This window comes from Hyperolius riggenbachi, chromosome 6 (genome assembly GCF_040937935.1).
Source record: "Hyperolius riggenbachi isolate aHypRig1 chromosome 6, aHypRig1.pri, whole genome shotgun sequence".
In the NCBI taxonomy this organism is placed as follows: domain Eukaryota; kingdom Metazoa; phylum Chordata; class Amphibia; order Anura; family Hyperoliidae; genus Hyperolius; species Hyperolius riggenbachi.
The window spans coordinates 311,570,287-311,589,462 of record NC_090651.1 but is presented as its reverse complement, the minus strand read 5'-3'; the positions used below and the strand labels follow the sequence as shown (position 1 = coordinate 311,589,462).

The following is a 19,176-nucleotide window of genomic DNA, read 5'->3' as shown; positions in this document are numbered from 1 at the left end:
GTGGACCCGAAGTGAAAATAAACTGATGAAATAAACAATTGCATTTATCCTCCTACTCCTAAAAATGACATTTTATTTAGATATCCCATGGTTCTATTTAAACATTTACAAAGAAGATTGGATCAAGACTTGATCCTTTGGGCAGCAGTTCAAGGCTGGGGTCTGTACAGAAGCTGCAGGCTAGCAACCTGATCTGTTACTATGGAAGCGGGAGGAGGGATAACTGTGCAGGGCGCACGACAGAGTGGTAGGAGAAAGGAGGAGAACAATGGCCTTGGTCTGTGCCCAGACGAGATGATCTGACAGTCCAGATCTCATGCTGATGAATCAGGGCTGCCATATACATGCTAGATTCTTGGCAGATGTGGGCCAACTGACCACTTCGAAAGAGAACCATCTACCATTCATGTGCAAAGCGTTATGCACGTATGTTACTACAGAGTAGTTATGGCAAATTCTATACCTCCATTTAATAGATTATTTGATGTTTTCCTTACTTTGGAGGGCATCTACAGCTATGATTGCAAGGTTTGTGAAGGTGATACCTTAAACCCATCATGAAGATAGTTTCTGTCCTTGGGTCTTTTTTCGGAGCTAGTCTACTTTAGGGGACCCACCACAAATCCCCATAGACAATTTCAGCTGGGTTGCAAAACGGAACAAATGTCTTCCGTTTGCTTGTTTAAACCTCCACAAGCCTTATAGCCTCTGGTAGCTAAGCATGTCCTCTAACGAATTTTGCGGGTTTCGGTCAAAAAAAAAGTTGTAACTGACTGTACAGGAGCCGCCAAACGGCCGCAATTTCGGGTCTGTCAGCCATCTTGGTTCTGCTCTGCAGGTTGTTTCTTCCTCCTCATTGGAGGGAATTGTTCGGTGTGGGCGTGCCAGCTTCTGTCAGCAGCTAACAAACCCTCCAATGAGGAGGAAGAAAGGACCTGCACAGCAAAATGAAGATGGCCAACGGAACCGAGATTAAGGCCATTCGGCGGCTCCTACACAGCCAATTTCAACTCTTTTTTGGACCGAAAACCTCACAATTCGTTAGAGGATATGCTTACCTATCCATGGGTATAAGGCTTGTGGGGGTTTAAACAAGGTGAAAGCGGACATTTGTTCCGTTTCTGCAGCCCAGCTGAAAGTGTCTATGGGGATTTGCGGTGGGTCCCCTAAAGTAGACTAGCTCCCTTTTTTCTCCTCTTGATTCAGATGCAGTGTGGCTCAAAACAGTGACCTTGATGGACACATGTCTTTTTTTGATCTTAGACAACTATGTAACTACTAGTGAAAAGACCCGCCCATTAAACAATGGGCGCTAGGCCACCTCAAATGTGTCCTGCTCGCCTGTCCCCCACCGCTGTCCGAAGTATATGCACACAGAGGGAGATGTTGCTTGCTTGGCAGTTGGAAAAAGCTGTTATTACCCACAATGCAATGAGGTTCACAGGCAGCAAACTGGCAGGTCTTGAAGCACGGACACAGGGACACACAGGAAGATGCAGGGACACAGGGGATTTATTATATAGGACTAGTAGACTTAAAGAGAAACTCCGATCAAGAATTGAACTTTATCCCAATCAGTAGCTGATACTCCCTTTTACATGAGAAATCTATTCCTTTTCACAAACAGATCATTAGGGGGCGCTGTTTGGCTGATATTGTGGTGAAACCCCTCCCACAAAAAAATTCTGAGTACGTACTCTTGGCAGTTTCCTGTCTGTGAACCCTGTTGCATTGTGGGAAATAGCTGTTTCCAACTGCCAAAACAGCAAGCAGCAGCTACATCACCTGCCAACAGTAAAAATGTCACCACGTGATAAATGTCAGAATATAAATCAGGGATTTAAAATATTTTACAATGAGCAAACACTGACTAAATCATTTATACATAATTATTGTAAAAATGAAGCACTCTTTTTATTACATTATTTTCACTGGAGTTCCTCTTTAAGCCCGTTTAAAAACAGGCTCTAGGTCTCTGTCCCGCTGCCACCCCGCCGCACATACGCCTGCCCGGCTCCCTGGCCCAACAGCTGTCCGTGTGGCACATGCGCAATAGCGCAAACCCACGGACACAGGGACAGGAGTGTACGCAGGGACAGTTAGGTTTTATTGTATTGGATATACCAGGAGACTAACAGATGGTGTCAAGAAGATTACACATAGGAAGGTTATAAGAAGATACCAGTGTTATACCGTGTTTCCCCTAAAGTAAGACATCCCCTGAGAATAAAACCTAGCAAAAATTTCAAGAATGCTTGGAATATAAGACATTCCCTGAATTTAAGCCCTAGTTAGCAGCCCACATGACACCAGCAAGTCACACTCAATACAAGGCCTGGATACAGGAGAGCAGCAGTATAATGTGAGTTCTACACAGTCCTATATATGTGTCAGGCAATTTGTGTTTATGTTGGAGCCAGCCCTCCTGATCTGCTGTGATAAGCATCAGCAGCACTTCATCTCTTCACCTCTTCCCAGGACACACACACAGCTTATCCTATCATAGCTCTGGGGAGCCTGACAGAGTTCTCTGCCTGCAAGAAATAGACTCTTACCCACACGATCAACAGAATCAGTTTCTTGTAAGTGAGAGCCAATATCTGAAAACCACAAGCTCTGTGTATGTTGCATGTGTTTCAGCATGGCATACAGTATGTACATTTTGTATAGGGAAAACTACCAGTGTTTGCCCAAAAATAAGACATCCTCTGAAAATAAGCCCTAGCACATCTTTTAAGAGCAAACATTAATATAAGACAGTGTCTTATTTTCGGGGAAACACGGTAAAAGATTGATTCCATTGTTATAAAAGCCTACAAGAAGCATGGGACCAGCAATTTCAAAAGAAAAGTCAACAATGGCCTTTATTCCCGTTACCCACAGTACTTGGCAGTGCTCTTCTGAATGGATTGTCAGTCTGTATTTTCACAGATTATTATTGCTTTACCCATTATACAAGGCGTTAACTGTGGATGAACACTTGTAGTTTTGATCCATATGTATTAAGCTGAAATGACATAATATTGTGAAATTTCTATTCTTATGGCATACCTGGCGTCGTAAGCCGCAGATGAGTCATCAATCACACCAGCAATCTCTTTTCTTGTTTGAAGCAATTCCTAAATAATAAAAAAATAATAATAAAAATGAAGAAACAGGGAGCTGTTATATAACACTGTTCTAATCTATTTTCCAATGTCTTCCCTAATGCTGTCAATACATCATAAAAGAGAATGGCAGTTCTGTGAAGCTGGAAAAGAAATAAAGCCTCGAACCGTTATCTAATCTCTCACCTTTTCAAGCTTTCTATACAGCTGATCAAAGCGCGATCGTTCGATTCTCAGGATGTCAATCTCTTCCCTCATCTTAGCATTCTTTGCCAGTTGCAAATTGAATTTGGTCAGAGCCTAATCCGAAGAGGAAAAAAATGGAGGCAAATGTCACCAGGTTTTGAAAGCATGGTCAACAACATGAGGAAATACCTGGACCCATCTATAAACATTTATGTACAAAACAATGTCCACTGTAAAACATTTTTCATTATGGAAATTCCTTTAATTATTATTATTTAGTATTTTTATAGCGCTGTCATCTTCCGCAGAGTATATTGTCTTGTCACTTAACTGTCCCTCAGAGGAGGTCACAATCTAATTTCTACCATAGTCATACGTCTATGTGTGTATCGTGTAGTGTATATATCGTGCACTAGGGCCAATTTAGAGGGAAGCCAATTAACCTAAAGGGGAACTTCAGCCTAAACAAACATACTGTCATTAAGTTACATTAGTTATGTTAATTAAAATAGATAGTTAATATAATCTCTTACCCACCCTGTTTTAAAAGAACAGGCAAATGTTTGTGGTTTCATGGGGGCAGCCATCTTTTTCATGGGGGCTGCCATCTTTTTGGTTGAAAGGAGGTGACAGGGAGCATGAAACACAGTTCCAACTGTCCTGTGTTCTCCTGATCACCCCTCCCAGCTGCACACGCTAGGCTTCAAATATCAAATTCAAAATTTGAAAAAAAAAATTGCACCAAAACAGCAGAATGAGAACAATAACATGAGAAATCACATCATGCTTTGCACAGCATCAGGGGAAAAATGCCTGGGCAGTTTTCTTTTGTGCAGCTAAAAATGAGGCTTGGGTAAGAAAAACAAAGTTCTGATGCTGTGAAACTGTTAAAGAGACACCAAGCCTTTTCAGTGCTGCTGAGTAGATTTTTAGTCTGAAGGTTCACTTTAACTGTATGTTTGGGGATGTGTGAGGAATCTGGAGTACCAGGAGGAAACTCACACAGACATGGGGAGAACATACAAACTCTGTGCAGATACTGCCCTGGGATTCGAACCAGGGACCCATCGCTACAAGGCTAGAGTGCTAAACACTACGCCACCTTAAAATGGATCTAAACTCAGGAGCTCTAAAGCAAACAAAAATCATTGGTGACTTCCTCTCACAAAGACAAATCCACACAAACATTTAGTTTGCACATTTTCTTTCATGAAATATTGATCTTCTCACTGTCCAGTCTCTCTGTGATTGACTGTAACGAGGTGGCAGCAGCCCTGGGTGATCAGAATCAGAATCTCTTTTATTTCGCCAAGCACGACTGGGTCGTGCCCGGAATTGGGCTTGGCACATAAATACAGGGCATATACATAGAGACATAGACAATCGCTTCAACACATAAACATATACATAAACATAAACTACAATTTTCCATAACTAAGTGGGTTACAGGCAGAGAGTCTAAGGGGGAGTCTAAGGGGGAGAGCATGAGCAGAGTTTATAGAGTTGAGCGAATTTACCGCTGAGGGGAAGAAGCTGTTTTTGTGTCTGGTGGTCTTTGTAGCGATGGACCGGTACCTCAGATACCTCCGCCCCAAGGGGAGCTGATTGAAAAACTGGTGGCCAGGGTGAAAGGGATCCTTGGCAATCTTCAATGCTCTGGAGCGTAGTCTGGCATTGTAGAGGAAGTCTAGGGCAGGGAGTGAATTCCCGATGATCCTTTCCGCTGACCTGATGACCCTCTGTAGTTTGCGTCTGTCGCTTCCGGTGGAGCCAGCGTACCAGACAAGGATGGAAGAACAGAGGACGGATTCGATGGTTGCGGTATAGAAGCTTGTCAGGAGTTTTTGGGACATGCCGAACTTCTTCAGTTGGCGGAGGAAGTAAAGCCTCTGCTGGGCTTTCCTCTGGGTGGAGACAGCGTTTGCCTTCCACTTCAGGGTGTTGGAGATGGTGGTGCCCAGGAGGCGGACACAGGGCACTTTTTCCACCAACATCCCCCCAATGTGCAGTGGAGGTGGGGTGGAGGCATGCTTTCTAAAGTCGATGATAATCTCAACGGTTTTTGCATTGTTGAGGACCAGCTTGTTTTCCCTGCACCAGTGACAAATCCTGTCCACCTGATGGCGGTATTCCTGTTCGTCGTTGTTGGAGATCAGGCCGACTATGGTGGTGTCGTCTGCAAATTTGATGACCTTGACAGAATTTGCCGAGGATCTGCAATTGTTCATGTAAAGGGAGAACAGGAATGGTGACAAGACGCAGCCTTGTGGGGCCCCTGTGTTGGTGGTCTTAGGTTGCGAGGAGGTGGAGCCCAGCTTGACAACCTGCGATCTGTTCGTACTGATCCACAGTTGAAGTGTGGGGTGGACCCCAAGCTCAGCCAGATTCCCTTGTAGTATTTGGGGGCTGATGGTGTTAAATGCCGAGCTGAAGTCGAGGAGGAGGACTCTGGCATATGAATTTGGTTTGTCAAGGTGGTTGTTGACAAGCTCCAGACAGATGTTAATGGCATCGTCGGTCGACCTATTTGTCCTATAAGCAAATTGATACGGGTCTAGCTGGGCTTCCGTTTTGTGTTTAAGGAGGGGCAGGACTGCTTTTTCAAAGAATTTCATTATGACCAATGTGAGGGCAACAGGCCTGAAGTTGTTGAGGTCGGACGCGCCCTGCTTTTTGGGGACAGGGATGATGGTGGACCTCTTGAAGCACGCCGGTACTTTGCCACTCTCTAGGGACTTGTTGAAGATGGAGGAAAGGATAGGAGCAAGCTGCTGTGCGCACGTTTTCAGGCAGGCTGGCGACACTCCGTCGGGGCCCGAGACTTTCCTGTAATTTAGTCTGTACAGGTGGCACCCGACGTTTGACTCATTTACGGCCGGAGGAGGCGAGTTTTGGCATGGTGGGACTGAGGCCTGGGGTGACGTGAAGGTAGCCCGTAGCTTCGGAAACCCCTCGGGAGCCTCCTTCTCCTCGAACCTGCAGTAAAAGCCGCTGAGGTTTTCCGCTAGCTCAGTGCTGGGAGGTGCGTTTTGGGGGGGGCTTGTAGTTTGTGGCAGCTTTAAGCCCTCGCCAAACAGCTTGTGAGTCATTCGAGGAGGATATGACACTATGCAATAATAAAAATGATCTTTTTTGGCTATGTAGACCAGGGATGTCCGACTCCAGTCCTCAAGGGCCATAGCCATTGCCAGTGTTTAGGATGGGAGGAGAAATTGAGAAATGTGTTTTACTTGATGAACCGCACCTTTCCTGACTTAGAACCATTATAAATTATTTTGAGCTGTACCAAAAATATGTGAGGACCTCAGCCCTCAAGGACTGAAATAGACAGCACTGGAGCACTGGTGTAGACCATAAAAGGGATGGACTCAAGTGAAGGGAGGTTTATTTTAAAATCTTTAAAGAGAACCAGAGAGGAAGCACCCTCATGTATTTTATTACATTTATCAGTGGGAACATGACAGTAAACACCTACCATGCTTTTAGTTTTATTCTTCTCTGCCTAATATGTCTGTTATCAGCTGTGATAAGAATCCCGACTGAGCATTCAGTCTAGGTTTGACCTGTAATCATTATAGCTGAGTTACTCTTCTATGGAGTCTTTTCAAGCTCAAGCCTGCCCCCTCCTGGCTTAGCTTTCCTGATTTGCATACTTAGAGCTCTGATGACATGGGAGGGGCTGCTGCTGCCGAGAAAGAAGTTCTGAAACAGAAAAGTGTATCTGTGTGCAGTGTGCAGCCAGTCATTATCTACTGTATGCAGTTTAATTTCTATGAGAGACACTTCCTACAGGCAGCCACACAGCATGCCAGAATAATAAAGTTGAAAGCACACAGATGAAAGGCTGCAGCATCCCTGCTTGTCTATAGTCTCATAGAGGCTAGACAGCACATTCAGAACAGCTTATAACCTGGAAGCAGAAGGAATATGAGCCGGCGGCCATATTGGATTTTTCCTGGAGCAATAATGGATAAAAAACACTCAAAAAGGTACACCAGAGTGGCGAAATTATCAGGTAGAGCATTTATTCTTTACAAGCTATCAACTGATATGTTTATTTTGTGTGAATCGTTCATCTCTGGTTCCCTTTAAAGTACCCCTGAAGTCTTCTAAAGATAAAAATTAGATACTTACCTCGGTAGAGGGAAGTTTCTGTATAGTCCAAAGGCTTCCTGTATCTTCTAACTCTCCACTGTTCCAGTAAAGGGTCCCTATAAACTTTTGAAGTAAACATTTTCCGGCCATGCTCCTGGCCATAGATGAGTGCAACCTGACTGGCCATGCTCAATAAATGTCCACACCTGTCCAGTATTGCAAAGCACTCATGCACAAGTAGCTTCATTTTAGTTGGGCATGCGAGGACCTAACTTCCGTATGCCCTCTGAGGATGCGCTCATGCACATCCAGAAGCACAATCACATTCTCTGTGATGAATATCAGAAACTCAGATTGCCATGCTAGGCAAAGTCAAATACAAAATAATCATGACACCAAAAAATGGGGTTCAAGTGTGCAAAGCTGAATTTCATTTTTATTGTTTTTTTTTATTATTTTCCAAATCAACATTTTGAAATTCCTTTTGGTGTAAAGCAAGAGACATAAACTTGGTGCTAATTATCTCATATGCATCTGCAATCAAATCAGAGTTACATATCTTGTGTCAATAAAGGACAACTATCAAAAAATTTTTAACTTAAAATGCATACATATAACATTTCTCTCAGACTAAAATGTTCCTTAACCACCTTAGCGGTATGGACGAGCTCAGCTCGTCCATTACCGCCAGAGGGTGCCGCTCAGGCCCTGCTGGGCCGATCTTGATAAAATAAAAAGCAGCACATGCAGCCGGCACTTTGCCAGCCGCGTGTGCTACCTGATCGCCGCCGCAGCGCGGCGATCCGCCGCGTGCAGCAGCGAAAGAGGGTCCCCCCAGCCGCCCGAGCCCTGCGCAGCCGGAACAAATAGTTCCGGCCAGCGCTAAGGGCTGGATCGGAGGCGGCTGACGTCAGGACGTCGGCTGACGTCCATAACGTCACTCCGCTCGTCGCCATGGCGACGAGGAAAGCCAAACAAGGAAGGCTGCTCATTGCATTGTTATTCCTTGTTATTTCTGATTGCCGGAGGCGATCAGAAGAACGCATCCGGAGCGCCCTCTAGTGGGCTTTCATGCAGCCAACTTTCAGTTGGCTGCATAAAATAGTTTTTTTTTAATTAAAAAAAAACCCTCCCGCAGCCGCCCTGGCGATCTCAATAGAACGCCAGGGTGGTTAAAGTGAACCTGAACTGAAAATTAATTAAAAGTCAAAATAAACATACACACATCATAGTTACCTCCTGTGTAGTCTACTCATCAATCTCTTTCTCCTCTCCTGCATCCTGTTTGTCCACTGTGATCAATGAATATTCTGTCCTCCATCTTGAAAATGGCTATTACCCTATAACAGCTTCCTGGTCAGCACACTGTTAAACTGTAATATCACCCTCTTGAGCCATAGGGAAACATGGACATTACCTTGCACATTCCGTTTTAACCAACAGCTGCTGATTTATAACTGACAGCAACTGGTATATTTCAGTTCTGACAAAATATTGTCAGAACTGGAAGGGATCACTGCAAGAAGAAAATAGTGAGGTTTTGAGCAGAACGGACAGTGACATAGGCAAACACAGGGGGGGGGGGATTACAGCTGCCCAGAATCCCCGCTCAGACAAGGGCTGGTTCAGTGTCTGGGGAGAGCCACAAGCTGAGACACCAAAATATCTGCAGGTATCCTGCAGCTCACAGCACTGCCCCCTTTCTTTACCGACTACAGCTGACTTTGGATGTAGCAGCAGCGTGTGTACAGAGCATGGAGCAGCTCTGGGTAACTTAACAGAGCCAGGTATGAGCACAGCCCTGTGCCCTGCTGTGTGAATGCTTCACTTTCCCCTCCATTAGCAATGTCGGCTGTCCTCATTATTATCTGTATCCAAACTGCTCCTGATCGGTCAGATGGATGGGAAATTGCATTATGTGTACCCACCATATTATTATACTGTATTGTGCGTGGCTGAGGGAGACCTTTCAGGAATCCCCCCTTGAAAATCCTGGGTTTGCCCCTGAGTGAGGTTAGTATGTAATATTCATTTGCAGCTACATCATGTGTTTATTTTTAAATAATTTTACTCAGTTCAGGTTCCCTTTAAATCACTTTTATGTTGCATTCGCTTACAGGAGGTAGTAAAAATCTGACAGATCTGCAGTGGCGCAACTGCAATACAATTTCAGGGCCCCCGCAAAACTTTGATAGGGCCACCTAAATCTTCACACCCCTCCCCTTTCCTCCTCTTGGTGACCTTCATGACCTGGATGCCCATCTCACAAGGATCATAAAACAGGTGTGGTCATCATAATCTTCACTCCCATAACAAATGTAGCCACAAAAACACCTGATGTGGAGGATGGACCTCTGTATCGGTGGAAGGGGAGGTAGTAGTAGGGCCACCCCTTCCTCACAGCTCTGGGCCCTCCTGCAGTTGCAGGGTCTGCTCCTCTGTAATTACACCCCTGCAGATCTGACAGGTTTGGGACTTGTCCATCTCCTTTTGGGGGATTCCCTGTGTTTTCTTCATAATAAAGTCTGCACTTACTTATGATGTGCATCATCCTTGGAGATAAGATAACACAACCTTTTTATATATGTTACGGCCAGAACCCGAAGTGTGGCCACTTCGGGTTCTGGCCGGTCAATGTGCGAAGTGGCCGCTGCGCTGCGGCCAATGTTAGAAATGGAATGATTCCTGCTAAGATTAATGTATTTTCTGGCCCTCTATAGCCAAATGTAGCAAAAATTAGTCAATTGAATGAAATGAAGCCGGCGGCAATGTAACGGATGAAGCCGCCGGCTTCAGCTCTCTCTCTCCTCCCCAATACTGGCAGCAGGGGGGACATGCGTGTCCCCCCAGAGTCGTTCATCGAGGCAGGCAATCCTGCTGTTCGTTCCTGCAGCCACGAACGACTCGGCTGCCCACAGGAGAGAGACAGAGAGGCAGGGGGGAGGAGAGAGAGAGCTGAAGCCGGCGGCTTCATCCGTTACATTGCCGCCGGCTTCATTTAATTCAATTGACTAACTTTTGCTACATTTGGCCAGAGAGGGCCAAGAAAATACATTAATCTTAACAGGAAACATTCCATTTCTAACATTAGCCGCAGCGCAGCGGCCACTTTGCACATTGACCGGCCAGAACCCGAAGTGTCCAGCCAGAACGCGAAGTGGCCACACTTCGGGTCCTGGCCGTAACATATACATTTAAGCACTTCCTACAGTTTCTTACCAAGTACTACTCTCCGTTGGGTGGTCAATATTTCATATTTACATTATTTTTCTTGTAGTTTGGAGAGCAACCATTTAACCGATCAGAGGGATTCCCAAATAGAAATGGATGTTACTCAAATGCCTATTCAGCAGCCCTGTCTTTGGCATACGTAGGATTCTAGCATTGTGGAGCTGGGCGTGAGGAGAAACCGAGAAACGGCTCTCCCTGCCTGCGGCAAAACTCGGGAATACAACAAATATATTCCCCTACGAATTACCTTTCATGTCTCTCTAGTGGCCTAATTTGGGGTCCGGCTATTACCAACACGAAAATATTACAGTGTTTTCTGTGAAATCCTTCCCGCGCTGCTAAAGCCATAACATTATGGTCTATGATGGTGTACAAAGCAGGTTCTGCGTGGCTCAGAACAGGCGCCGAGAACTACATCTGTCTCACTATCATTACCCCTCTTATATTTACCATTTAATTTTTTTCCCTCACTTCCTCAAGATACTACACTATCATGGGCCCCTGTCAGACGCGTATCTACAAGGGTGCAGGCATGGCTAGTGCTATGGGCGCCAAAGCACCCATGGGCGCCATGCCTGCTAGTCCAGGTTCGTGGTAGAATTGCCTTTCTGCATGCTCTATTCACTACAGCGGGCAGCAGCTGTGTCACTGCAGCGGCCGCTATCCCTCAGACACACTCTCCGCCCTCCTCTCACCTCCTGCCTATCAGTGGGGTGGAGGGGCGGTGAAAGTACAGGAGCCGAGCGTACAGTCAGGCACAGGAGCAGTTGAAAGAACATGTGGCTCGCCCAGTGAGTACTCGATCTCCCCGGCTAAGGGGCTCTCCTCCTCCTTCTCATGTAGCAGCTCTCTCCCCATGTGCTTCAGCCTCTGCAGTCTCGTGGTTCAGACTCAGAGGTCAGAGCACGCGTACAGTAAAAAATGGCGTGGGGAAAAAATGGCGCAGTGATAAATCTTTTAAAACGGTATTTATAGTTTTAAGGGTATGCAGTAACTTTATTTAAAACGCTATTTATCGTTGGTCTGACCCCCGCTCCTCATGTCCTGCGGTGTCCCCCGGTTCCTGTCTTCTGCCTCCCCCGCCCCCCCTCGCACGTCCAATTTTGTCTCCCAGTGATTTCATCTCTGCCCCGGACTGGAGTGTAATGCTACAACAGTCCTACCTAAGCAGATCTTACGAACAGCTGGTGGATGTATCTGCTCGCTGCCGCTGATGACTTTCTGATGCACCAATCACGCTGGGGGCGCTGCTCCAGAACTGCCAATCACCGCTGCTCATGGCTCTGCTCCGTCTGCTAATTGGACGCGATGGTCTCGGAGGCGGGAGCATTGGGTCCAATTAGCAGACGGAGCAGAGAAATGAGCAGCGGTGATTGGCAATTCTGGAGCAGCGCCCCCAGCGTGATTGGTGCATCAGAAAGTCTTCAGCAGCAGCGAGCAGATACATCCACCAGCTGTTCGTAAGATCTGCTTAGGTAGGACTGTTGTAGCATTACACTCCAGTCCGGGGCAGAGATGAAATCACTGGGAGACAAAATTGGACGTGCGAGGGGGGGGGGGGGCGGGGGAGGCAGAAGACAGGAACCGGGGGACCCCGCAGGACATGAGGGGCGGGGGTCAGACCAACGATAAATAGCGTTTTAAATAAAGTTACTGCATATTCTTAAAACTATAAATACCGTTTTAAAAGATTTATCACTGTGCGCCATTTTTCCCCACGCCATATTTTCCTGACCCGCAGAGCACACACAGAGGAAAGTTCAGAGCAGCTTTAGCAGGGGCTGGAGAGTAGCGACAGCCTTGCAGTGCATATAGATGAATGGATTAGCAGCAGAATCCCTGCCGTGCCTGGTCACCTCTTTGCAATTGCAGCTGCTACCCTTCCCCCATTACACTGCAGGAAAGAGACATTACACATCTCCATGAATGTAGCTGTCCCTGGACGTCAGTGAACCTCCCTCCTGCAGTGTGATGTGCAGCACAGGTTACAGCCTGTGAGAGGGTTACATTCCTTATATCTAAAGTTCATATAGTAATTGCTCCTACAACTTGCAATCCTCTCCTTTCTCACACATACATTCTCTGTTTAGCATCCACACAAATACAAACGCTCTTTTCACTGCCTATCCACCGCAGTTTCCCATACTTATAAGTACATTTTTTTCTGCATAGTCTGTTTCTCACTCAGGAACTCACACACACTCTCTCTCCCTGTCTCTCTCTCTTTCCTCTGTCTCTCTCTTTCCTCTGTCTCCCTCTCTCTCTTTCCTCTGTCTGTCTCTCTTTCCTCTCTCTCTCTCTCACTTTCCTCTCTCTCTCTCACTTTCCTCTCCCCCTCTCTCTGTCTCCCTCTCTCTTTCCCTCTCTCTCTTTCCTCTGTCTGTCTCTATCTTTCCTCTCGCTCTCTCCCTCTGTCTCTCTTTCCCTCTCACTCTTTCCTCTGTCTCACGTTCCTCTCTCTCTCTCACTTTCCTCTCCCCCTCTCTCTGTCTCCCTCTCTCTTTCCCTCTCTCTCTTTCCTCTGTCTGTCTCTCTCTTTCCTCTCGCTCTCTCCCTCTGTCTCTCTTTCCCTCTCACTCTTTCCTCTGTCTCTCTCTCTTTTCTCTCTTTCCTCTCTCTTTCTTTCTCTCCTCTGTCTGTCTCTCTTTCCTCTGTCTGTCTCTCTCTTTCCTCTCCCTCTCTCTCTGTCTCCCTCTCTCTCTCTGTCTCCCTCTCTCTTTCTCTCTCCTCTCTCTATTTCCTCTCTCTCACTTTCCTCTCCCTCTCTCTCTTTCCTCTGTCTGTCTCTCTCTTTCCTCTGTCTGTCTCTCTCTTCCCTCTGTCTCTCTTTCCCTCACTCTTTCCTCTGTCTCTCTCTTTTCTCTCTTTCCTCTGTCTCTCTCTCCTCTGTCTGTCTCTCTCTCTCTCTCTCTCTCATCTCTGTCTCTCTCTTTTCTCTCTTTCCTCTGTCTCTCTCTCCTCTGTCTGTCTCTCTCTCTCTCTCATCTCTGTCTCTCCCTCTGTCTCTCTCTCTTTCCTCTGTCTCTCTCATTCCTCTGTCTGTCTCTCTCTTTCCTCTGTCTCTCTCGTTCCTCTGTCTGTCTCTCTCTTTCCTCTGTCTCTCTCTCTCCCTCTGTCTGTCTCTCTCTTTCCTCTGTCTCTCTCTCTCCCTCTGTCTCTCTCTCTCTCTTTTCCTCTGTCTCTCGCTCACACTTTCCCTCCATAGCTTACTCACACTATCCCTCATACACACTTTTTTTTTCTCTTTCCCATTCTTTCTCACACACTCTCTGTCCCTCAAAGACAATTTATCTCCTTCCCTGACACTCGGTTTCATTACTAAAATCCGCCCCTGGTAGCACTGCACACCCATAGCACCCAGCATACAATCCTACCTAGTAGCACCCAGCTTCACCCTCCTTACCACACAGCAAGACCTTACTTACCAACCCGGCTGTAAAAAATATCTGGGGAGAACACTGCTACTTGATTATTTGGAGGCATGTAACTACTTGATTCTTTTAACTTGTGGCATGGAACTATTTGATTATTTTATCTGGCAGCATGTGGCTACCTCATTCAATTATCTGGAAGCATGTGACTATTTAATTTTGTGGCACATGGATACTTAATTCTAATATAATAGAGATGTTTCTGAAAAAGTGACTGTGAATATCCCGTGCCAAAACACAATGGCCAACAATATCAAATGTGTGCAAGAAAGGATGCTGTTTTTACAGGGGAAGGGTGCTAAGTTGAGAGGGGGGGGCGCAGTTTCAGTGTTTACCATAGGCACCATATTACTCAGATACGCCTCTGGCCCCTGTTGTCCCTGTATTTTTTGTCTTCCCAATCCCAGAGGCTTATTTGGATCTTCTAGATTTTTTTTGTCAGTATTGTAATCAGTTGTTGCAGTACCTTCGTCACCTCTGCTAAAAGGTCAGCATTTTCTATTGTTTAAGTAGCTCAGCGGGTTTTTTTTTGCTTACCCGGTCCAGCCGATTTTCCATCACCTTGATGTTCTTGTGTGCCTGGGAGTTCTGCTTAGCAAATCCTGAAGATCCCCTCACCTGTTTTTTGTGATCTGTAAGTCTCTTTTCCCAGGATTTTATCTGTAAAATATCACATTGAAATTATTTAAAAAAACATTTCCTGATTAGATTTTTTTATTATGACTGTCAGTAAGGGGGCAACCAAAAACAGGAAATGAGACAAAAAGTCTTCCAACTGGATCTCAAGTGGAACAGACTGAATTAAAGAACAAATGACTGGTTTAACCTTTCTGGTTGGATCTCCACTGACACAGTGGGTTTTAATTTTCTCTGTGTATGAAGCCTCCTGCAGACATAAGTCCCAGCCAGATACGAGTACATCTGATCCCGGCAGGGTCGGACTGGGACACTAAGGGCCCACCAAGGAAGTTTCAGCCTGCCCCCCCCCCCCCCGATCCCCTTCTCTCTCCCCCCCCCCCCCCCGATCCCCTTCTCTCTCCCCCCCCCCCCCCCCATTTTGGGCTCACATACACATGTACTCTAGAAATTTTGCATAAGTTTATGGTAGGGAAAAGATTGTGAGCACTTCTGAGGACAGTCTCCAATAGGGATATGACCACATGCGGCGCGCGCAGCGCGCCGCAGCGAAGGTAAATGGGTGTCACCACGCACTGGAACATCGGCGTGGTCACGATGAGTCATGGGCAGACTTAAAAAAAAAAAAAACACAACATAAGTAGCGTTGTTATTCACAGAGATTAGGTCCAACCAGATACATTTTAGATAAAATATTCAAGTAGTTACATGCCTCATGATAATTCATCAAGTAGTCAAATCGCAGCAGATTTTCCGACAAAATGCAATCAGGTTGGCGGCAGATACCCCCACAACATGCAATCAGGTTAGCGGCAGATACCCCCACAACATGCAATCAGGTTGGCGGCAGATACCCCCACAAAATGCAATCAGGTTGGCGGCAGATACCCCCACAAAATGCAATCAGATTGGCGGCAGATACCCCCCAAAATGCAATCAGGTTGGTGGCAGATACCCCCCCAAAAGTGGGCAGCAGTGACCAGAAAATCGTAATGTGGGCAGCAGACACCTGAAAATCGCAATGTGGGCAGCAGTGACCAGAAAATCGTAATGTGGGCAGCAGACACCAGAAAATCGTAATGTGGGCAGCAGACACCTGAAAATCGTAATGTGGGCAGCAGACACCAGAAAATCGTAATGTGGGCAGCAGACACCTGAAAATCGTAATGTGGGCAGCAGACACCAGAAAATCGCAACGTGGGCAGCAGTGACCAGAAAATCGTAATGTGGGCAGCAGACACCTGAAAATCGCAATGTGGGCAGCAGTGACCAGAAAATCGTAATGTGGGCAGCAGACACCAGAAAATCGTAATGTGGGCAGCAGACACCAGAAAATCGTAATGTGGGCAGCAGGCACCAGAAAATCGCAATGTGGGCAGCAGTCACCAGAAAATCGCAATGTGGGCAGCAGGCACCAGAAAATCGCAATGTGTGCAGCAGACACCAGAAAATCGCAATGTGGGCAGCAGGCACCAGAAAATCGCAATGTGGGCAGCAGACACCAGAAAATCGCAATGTGGGCAGCAGAAACCTGAAAATCACAATGTAGGCAGCAGACACCTGAAAATCGTAATGTGGGCAGCAATACCCCCCCCCCCCCTTCAAAACGCAATCAGGTTGGCAGCGGGCAAAAATCGGCGGGGTGGGGCGGAAGCCACCCCCCTCCCTCACCTAGGGGCCCCCCCTCCAGAATTGCAGCCAGCGGCAGCAGCGGGGATGAATCTCTTACCAGCATGACGGAGATCCGTAGCTCTGCGTGCCGCTGGCTGGTCTCTGTTTCCTGAACTGACTGTCCAATCACGCTCTCGCAGTACTTCCTGCGAGAGCGTGATTAGACAGTCAGTTCAGGAGACAGAGACAGACCAGCCAGCGGCACGCAGAGCTACGGATCTCCGTCATGCCGTTAAGTGATTCTTCCCCGCTGCTGCCGCTGGCTGCAATTCTGGGGGGGGGAAGCGCGGAAGGGGGGCCCCTAGGTGAGGGAGGGGGGGAGGCTTCCGCCCCTCCCCGCCGATCTGTGCACAATGTCCCCCCTTCCTGCGCTTAGCCCCCCTCCTTTTTAGCACTGGGGCCCCCAGGAGGCGGGACGGCCGGGCCCACCGATGGGACCATCGGTGGTTCGGTGGGCCTGTCCGAGGCTGGATCCCGGCACTGGGCAGTTTGGCTTAGGACGAGCAAAATGACGGCTCTCCCTGCTGCTGCTAAACTCCCCGGGGGTGTTAAATACAATTCCGCCTCCAAGTTGTAGCAACTAGGAGGGAGATGTAATTCGGGGTCTGGCAACCATCAAAGCCCTGAACTACCGATATGGAGGGCGCGCAGCAATAGCGCCTAGCTTCAGCACTTTCACTGAGTGGTGCCGAAATGAACTGCTTTGCCAGATACAAAGTGGATATGAAGCAATGTGGATCATCAATGGACTGAACGTTTTTTTAACAGCACATTATTATGTGGGTAGAACGGTGGTGTGGTGGATAGCACACTCACCTTGCAGTACTGGGTCCCCAGTACAAATACCAGCCAGGGCACTTATCTGCACAGAGATTATATGCTCTTCCCATGTCTTCGTGGGTTTCATCCCACATCCCAAAATCATACAGATAAGTTAATGGTCTTCCTCCTAAATTGTCCCTAGACATATATATACTGGACATATGACTATAGTAGATTGTGAGAACTCTGAAGGACAGTTGGTGACAAGACTATGTATACTCTGTAAAGCTCTGTGGGAGATGTTGGCGCTATATACAATACAAAATAATAATAATTATCATTATTATGCATTTATATGACACTGACATTATTTGCAGTGCTTTACAAGGTACATAGTCATGTAACTAACTGTCCCTGACAGGAGCTACAACCTAATCTCACCATAGTCATAGTAATTTACAGAGTAATCTAAGCTTGGTTGCATAGCATAAATCTCATTTGAGCAGGCCTTAGGGCCCGTTTCCACTGTTGCGACGCGATTTCGCCGGCATCCCGACGCTTGTAAAAACGCATGCGGATGCGTTTCCGCATGCGTTTTTACCCGCGATTTCGCGTGCAATTTCCTTAACCATGACTCTGTCAGGGCAAAATAACATTGAAAAAGGTGCGAAATCGCACGCGAATCGCGGGTAAAAACGCATGTAAAAAACGCATGCGTTTTTCCTATTAAATACATTAGCGGCGATTCGCATGGATTCCCGACGCAGGCGAATTCTGTGGGTCCCGTCGTGCAGATTTGGCCCGCCGCCAAATCGCTTCCGCACGCCGCACATATGGAAACAGCCCCGGCCACTTCAATGTACCAAGCGAATCCGCATGTCGGCGCCGCATGCGGATTCGCTATGGTGGAAACGAGCCCTCAGGCCTCTTGCACACTGCAAGCGATTCCGATTCCGCTTTTTAATCAGTTTTTACATCCGATTCCGATTGGCAGTTTGCTCCCTGCACACTGCAAATCTGAATCTGAATCGGATGTAAAAACAGATTAAAAAGCGGAATCTGAATCGGAATCGCCTGCAGTGTGCAAGAGGCCTCAATGGTAGCTGACATCACTTAATTCAGGATCCATGATGCAGCCACATGAGAGTGTCTCCACAGATAAACACACTCCACATGAATCTGTGAATGTCTTCTGTTAGTGCCTTATCACACAGGGGTGTTTTGAGTTAAGATATTTCCTTTAAATTGCCTTGTTATTCATATAACACTGCACAACACATGCATGCATGCTTACATAAGCACCTCCCCACACACAGCAAACCTACTAATATTCTGAGAATTGGTTGCTCTTTCTGCTCACATTGGCCTCAATTTACTAAGATCATGCTGGAGATAATAAGGCAAAAGAAAACTTATCTCCACACATCGATCTTGCCTTATTAACCCATTCAGCTTCCGTCGTTTTCACGTGAGAAATGTTCACCTCCCATTCATTAGCCTATAACTTTATCACTACTTATCACAATGCACTGATCTATATCTTGTTTTTTCCGACGCCAATTAGGCTTTCTATGGGGGGTACATTTTGCTAAGAGCCACTTTACTGTAAATGCATTTTAACAGGAAGAATAAGAAAAAACGGAAAAAATTCATTATTTCTCAGTTTTCAGCCATTATAGTTTTAAAATAATACATGCCTCCATAATTAAAACTCACATATTGTATTTGCCCATATGTCCCGGTTATTACACCGTTAAAATTATGTCCCTATCACAATGTATGGCGACAATATCACTATTTACAAGTTTAAAATAAAAAAAATATAGAAATATTTCATCTTTACATTGATATTTAAAAAGTTTAGACCCTTAGGTAAATATTTACATGTTTTTTTTATTGTAATGTTTTTTTTTTTATAGTAAACATTTTATTTGGGTAGTTTTAGGAGGGTGGGAGGTAAACAATAGATTTATAATGTAAATGTGTGTTAATTTTAAATTTTTTTTTTTTACAGGTGTAGTATTACTTTTTGGCCACAAGATGGCGGCCATGAGTTT

At 46.2% G+C, this 19,176-nt stretch overlaps 1 protein-coding gene across 1 annotated transcript in view; it reads right to left on the bottom strand.

Annotated features, from left to right (window-relative positions):
* ODAD1 (outer dynein arm docking complex subunit 1) overlaps window positions 1–19,176 on the bottom strand; it is a 147,492-nt gene that overhangs the window by 66,987 nt on the left and 61,329 nt on the right. Inside the window, exons 5-7 of the mRNA XM_068242978.1 lie at window positions 14,588–14,710; window positions 3,294–3,407; window positions 3,052–3,119 (exon numbers count right to left, since the gene is read on the bottom strand). Of these exons, the coding sequence (XP_068099079.1) occupies window positions 3,052–3,119; window positions 3,294–3,407; window positions 14,588–14,710 (305 nt within the window). The remainder of the gene's footprint in view (window positions 1–3,051; window positions 3,120–3,293; window positions 3,408–14,587; window positions 14,711–19,176) is intronic.